At 40.4% G+C, this 6,271-nt stretch overlaps 1 protein-coding gene across 1 annotated transcript in view; it reads right to left on the bottom strand.

Annotated features, from left to right (window-relative positions):
- Positions 1-6,271, bottom strand: part of MLH1 (mutL homolog 1) — an 18,908-nt gene that overhangs the window by 6,164 nt on the left and 6,473 nt on the right. The window contains exons 7-11 of the mRNA XM_010713017.3: positions 5,997-6,039; positions 3,142-3,230; positions 2,086-2,198; positions 1,623-1,716; positions 446-599 (exon numbers count right to left, since the gene is read on the bottom strand). Of these exons, the coding sequence (XP_010711319.1) occupies positions 446-599; positions 1,623-1,716; positions 2,086-2,198; positions 3,142-3,230; positions 5,997-6,039 (493 nt within the window). The remainder of the gene's footprint in view (positions 1-445; positions 600-1,622; positions 1,717-2,085; positions 2,199-3,141; positions 3,231-5,996; positions 6,040-6,271) is intronic.

Below are 6,271 nucleotides of genomic sequence, written 5' to 3'. Positions count from 1 at the left end.
AAAAAAAGATTACAGTTACAGTTCTTATGCTATCCGCTATTAAAAAAAGAGATTAGTACATTTTTCCTGCTTTTTTTCCAGTTGGGTTAAATTCAGTGTCATCAAATACACAGTTTCCTCAGTCTCGTGTTTCTTGTGAGAAGGGCAGAACAAAAGCTGACCAAGGTTGGAGGGTAATATACTTGCAAAATGAAAAAGATTAAATAACTTTGTTAAGTATCTGTTCAAGATATTTTCATGCACTTCTTATCCAGTAAGTTCACTGCCACATTATTATCATTGGTATATTAAGGCAATTTCATCCCCAAAACATTAAAGATCTCAAGCTACCAGTATAGCACTGGTGACCAGCCTAGTTTGTGCTTTTGAAGAAAGCAAACAATGCATCCACTACTGTTAAAGTACTTTGTACAGGGCTGTGGTTACCTGAAACATGTATCCTCACCTGAGTGAAGTACATCCTTGAAGAATTAGAACCCAGCAGCTTGCTCTCTACGTGTTGTTGCACACGCTCTAGAATGCTGTCTTCATGAAGGAAGTGGACCTCATGTTTTGTAGGGTGCACATTCACATCTACATTTTTAGGGGCTATTTCCAGGCTGGAAGACATTTTAAAAGAAGTTAACAAAGCTACCCATGGATGGCAGAGAGGGTACAAATTGGTTCAGTATAAAATTTATCAAACCAGGCACCAATCACCCCAGGAAAAGAAACCATAATGATCCTGAAACTTCAAGTTACACTGCAGTCAGTTTTGTTTGGTGTATTAAAATTCTATTCTGATCTCAGCCAAGTCAGCTTGCATAAATAACCCTAAATCACCCTCTCCACTGGACTACTAAAATGTTTTTAGACATATTTTATATCCTGAGGCCACCAGTCAGTTCATTTGTATTAGTGAACAACAGGTCCAGTACTGCATCCCCCTGGTGGAGCTTTCTATTACTTGGCTTAAGAAGTTATCCTTGATGCATTCCAGAAGCCTCCTGAACTGCCTACAGCTTGCCATGCTACTTCTCCAGCAGATGTCAGGGTGCTTGAGTCCCACAGCAGGACAAGAGCTTGTGATCGTGGTGCCTCCTGTAGGTGGAGGAAGAAGATTTCATCAACAGGCTCTGCTTGATCAGGCAGCCTGTAGTAGATAGGGCTCCCACTGTTATCTCAGTCTCTTAACTCTCACCCATAGGCTTCTGACTGGCTCATGGCCATTCTTCAGGGACAGCTCTTCTCACTTTATTCCTTTCTTGATGTAGAGGGTAATCCTTCTTCCCCTCCTTTCTCATCTGCCCCTTCTGAACAGCTCATAGCTGCCAATAGCCACATTCCAGTCTCAGGAATTATCCCACCAGGTTTCAGTAACAACAAGTACATCACAGTTTTCTAGCACCACAGTCACTTCCATCTCCTCCTGCTTTTCTCAAGCTGTGTGCATTGTTGTTGAGGCACTTCAGCTGGGCAACCAGCCTTGTCACCTTGTTGGAGGAGAACTCCTTAATTCCTTTGAAGTATTTTTCTTGAGTTTCCCTGTTGCCTTCTCCTATAGCCTCATTGATTCTAGGTCACTGTCCCAAGATTTCAAGTGTGCTGCAGTATTGCCAGACTACTGCTTCCTATTACTTTACCTTAAGTATAGGAATGGATGAGTACTTTTTGGCAAATAAGCAGCATACACAGTCTCTATGGCTTTCCGCAAAGCAGTTGACTCTACCAGCCGATCTGAAACAGAACCAAATGCTATTATCAAAGAATGCCACTGAAATAGATTAGATGGTGCCTAAGTAATCCTTCAAACCAGTATCTTCAAGCTTTGCATTTACAAAAGGCATGCAGAACCTAGATTTTCCACAAGCTTCAGTTACTATAGTGTGAGCTGCACTCCACTACTTTCGGTGCAAAGCATGACCCACATTAGAAATTGAAAACACCTTGAGATCTACAGCTAAGGTTAATATTAATTCTTTGACATCTTTGAAAAATGTTCACACTCCGAAGGTTTTTGCAATTCATCAGAAAGCTGTGCTCTACTGATTATTATGTAAGCAGCATGACTGTACAACATGTTGCTTTTTATTTCTTTTAACTTACGGTTTATGAAGAGTAAAAATATACATTTCTTCACAGAGTAGTTGGCATTCGTGATGTAGCCTTTCATTTTAAAGGCCAGATTTGCATCTTCACAGCCCACTTCTATGAGTTCCCTGTTAACAGTTTGACAGAAACACACGCACAAAAAATGTATTCTTCCATTAATGCAAATTTCAAACAGCCCTCACAAGCAGCAATATACTGTTCTATAATATAGTTATGTTATGGTTAAGGATAACACTTGAATTATTTGAGACTTCAAACATTCGTTGCTGAGCTGTAAAATTATTTAACCACACAAATAAGAAAATGCATTTCCTTTCTCTTTTTGTTTTCTTTATGCATCGTCTTCAGGGCCGTGCAAAGGAAAAGCTGTATCAAACAAGCATTGGAAGTAGAGAAAAACTAGTATACATGGTAAATAAATACTGCACCTGAAGTGTTTTCATGTATTAGACATCTAATTCCTTAGACATAAATTGTGGTTTTAGAGTAATTGAATCAAACTGATACCTAGGGAGATCTCAAATGCATTCCCCCAGATCTGTGCTACGAATTTTTCTCAGCTGAACATTTTATGAAGATAGAATTTTATCTTAGGCAGCAGAATAGATGAGAGGTTTACCCAGCCTCAGCCAGTGTAGCTTTTGTCAAAATTTTAATACATCAGAAAAAAAAAAATTAAGGACTGAAATTTATCAAATAGCAAACTGAAGTATGACGAGGTAAGGTGTAAAGAAAAGGACAGAAACTTGTAGAGAAAACAGATACAGCATGGTCTTTCTGGTTTAGCACACAAAAATTACAAGCAGATTGTTCCCTTTCAATGAAAGAATAATTACAACTTCCTTTTTCATTTGATACAGTTTAAAATAATTTTAAAAAGCCTGCAAAACAGAGAAGATTTTTTTTTTTTTAATTACTGCAACCGTCACTCTCTGTAATTCACTTTGAAGAAAGAACAGGAAGAGTTAGCACAGCCTGTGTTCTTTAAAAAAGAAAGAGGGAGATGTACCAGAATACTTCATGTCCAAATGAAACATGACATCAACATACCTGCTAACAGCATTTCCAAAGATGGACCTAATGTTGTCCACCGTCGTAGCATTTGCTAAAGTTCTAACATCTGACACAGTATCACCTTGCTGAAGAGACCAGAAGGGACTATGAGTCAATTCACAGTTCTGTCTGAAGTTTCATAAACACATGAAACTTAGCAATAATATTTCTAACAAATGATAAAATGTCATTGGATGTTTTATATCATTTACTTATTTGTGTTTAGAAAGGCAATAAATGTTAAGTGGCACTGCAGAATTTGCTAGACCACTCAGGCTAATACTTTATCTTTGAAACTGAAGAACATCGGCAGTTCTAGAAATAAGTGTCAAGAACAACACATAACGAAGGTACTTTACACAATTCTATTTCATACAGTTATTAGTAACCAGATTTTCAAAAAAAGGCTGAAACAGCTCATAAATAGAGGACTTCAGAATCCTTAGAACATTGAGAAAGGTATACTGCAAGCTCACTTTGACAGACTTGAGCCTCTTTGGGGAGCTGTGTTGTAGAGTACCATAGGATAAAGCCCTGGAAGGAAGAGAGGCTCAAGAAAGCTGGTTAATATTCAAAGATCACTTCCTGCAAGCTCAGGAGCTATGCATCCCAACAGAGAGGAAGCAAAAACACCAGAAGCCCTGGTGGACAGATGGATGAACAAGGAGCTCCTGGACAAACACAAAAAGGAAGCCTACAGAGGTGGAAGCATGCCTGTGAGGAATGCAGAGGATTTGTCCAAGCAGACAAGGATCAGGTTAGGAAAGTTAGGATTAGGTTAAGAAAACAATTAGATCTGACCAGATACATCGAGGGCGCTAAGAAAAGCTTCTATAGGTACACTGGTGATAAGAGGAAGAAAACATGGGCTCTCTCCAGAAGGAGTCGTGATTACACAGGATATGAAGGAGGCTGAGGTACTCAAAGACTTTTTTTTTTCCCCTCATTCTTCATTCAGGTGCTCTAGCCATGCTGCCCTAGTCACAGATAGCAAAGGAGGGACTGGCAGAATAATAAACTGCCCATGTATTAAATTAGGTCTGAAGCCATCTAAGGAACTTGAAGGTGCACAAGTCCATGAGACCTGATGAGATGCATCCAAAGGTCCTGAGGGAAATGGTAGATAAAGTTGCTAAGCCACTACTCATGATATTGGAGTAGTTATGGCAGTCCAGTCAAGTTCCCTGTAACCAGAAAAGGGAAAAACATAACACCTGTTTCTAAAAACAGAAAAAAAAGTAAGACCTGGGGAACTACCAGCCAGTCTGTGATTGGCAAGATTGTGGAGCAGCTCCTTCTGGAAACTAAGCTAAGACCCATGAAAAACAGGTCATTGGTGACAGCCAGCATGGCTTTGTTGAGGGCAGATTGTGCCTGAAAAAAATATACTGACCTTCTTTGACAGTGTTGCAGCACTGGTGGAAAAGGGAAGAACAACTGGCATTATTTACCTGGACTTCAAATGCAATGTATTTGACACTATCCCACAAATCCTTGTCTCCACACTGGACAGACAAGGATCTGATAGCTGGACCATTCAGTGGATAAGGAATTGGTTGGATGGTTGCACTCAAGGAGTTGTGATCAACAGCACGATGATCAGGTAGAGACCAGTGACAAGTGACGTCCTTCAGGGGTTGATATTGGGACTGACACTTTTTAACATCTTTGTCAGCAACATGGACAGTGGGATTGAGTGCACCTTTACCAAGTTTGCCAACAACACAGAGCTATGTGGTGAAGTCAACATGCAGGAGGAAAGTGATGCCACACTGAGGGACTTTGACAGGCTCAACATGTTGGCCTACACAAACCTCATAAAGTTCAACAAGGCTACGTGCAAAGTTCTGCCCCTACAACAGGGCAATCTCAAGCACAGATACAGGCTGGGCAGAGAATGGACTGAGAGCAGCCGTAAGCAGGGCTTGGGGGCATCAGTCAATGAGAAAGAAACTCAACATGCTATGTGCACTTGCAATCCAGAAAACCAGCTGTATCCTGGGCTGCTTCAAAAGTAGTATGACCTGAAGAGCAAGGGAGGCAATCCTCCCCTCCTGCTCTGCTCTCAGGGCCCCACCTGCAGCACTGCTTTCAGCTCAGGGGCCACCAACATAAGCAGAACATGGACCTGTTGGAGCAGATCCAGAGGAGGCCATGAGGATGCTCAGAGGGCCGAGTCATTTTTCTTATGAAAACAGGCTGGAGTTGTTCAGCTCTGGTGAGACCTCAGAATGGCCTCCCAGTTCTCAATGGGGGCCGACAGGAAAGCAGGCAAGGGACTCCAGCAGGGACTGTACTGATAAGAAAAGGGGGAATGGCTTTATACTAAAAAAAAAAAGTAGTTTAATATTAGATAAGAAAAAAAAAATTGTTCATGAGGGTGGCAGTGCACTGACATAGACTGCCTCAAGAAGCTATGGATGCTACATCCCTGGTTGTGTTCAAGGCCAAGCTGGATGGAGCTCTGGGCAGCCTGATCTGATGGCTGGCAGCCTTGCCTACAGCAGGGAGATTGGAACTAGATGATCTTCTGAAATCCCTTCCAACCCAAGTCATTCTATGATTCTATAATAAAGTTAAAACAAATAAAACATTGACCACACAGAAAACACCAAACTCCTGAGAAATACATTGTTTTCTTTATTGTTTGCTAAAGTGATTTCTACTCAACTGCAACAAAATACACTTCAACATTTCAGTACAAGGGAAAGCTCCATATGTTATTCCCTCTGCAAAAGAGGCAGTACAACTATTCAGTTGCTTTCATAACTATGTGTGTGTAAAAGAAAGATATATATAAAAACTCGACCAGATATGTATACGGTGAAACTATAAGGACTTTATTTACATACCTTTTTAACTGAAAAGCTGATACCTGAGTTATGGATGGCATACCTGGAAGAAAAAAAAAAAAAAGAAAGCCAGTATAAGACTGCAGTACATGAAAGAAAAAGGAATGTAGGGCTCCTGTTTGTGAATGCAGAAAAAGGAGCTAGTAACAGGTCCAAAAATCATTCCCTGCTAGACAGTAATGCAACTTGAACCAAACTAAGCTTTCTGTAGACCTAACAGATATTTAAGAAAATTTGATCTGTTTATAACTGTAACTATGTAGGAGGGAAAAAAA

The sequence above is a fragment of the Meleagris gallopavo genome, chromosome 6 (assembly GCF_000146605.3).
Source record: "Meleagris gallopavo isolate NT-WF06-2002-E0010 breed Aviagen turkey brand Nicholas breeding stock chromosome 6, Turkey_5.1, whole genome shotgun sequence".
In the NCBI taxonomy this organism is placed as follows: domain Eukaryota; kingdom Metazoa; phylum Chordata; class Aves; order Galliformes; family Phasianidae; genus Meleagris; species Meleagris gallopavo.
Note: the sequence above shows the minus strand (reverse complement) of the source record. Positions and strands in the feature narration are given on the sequence as shown.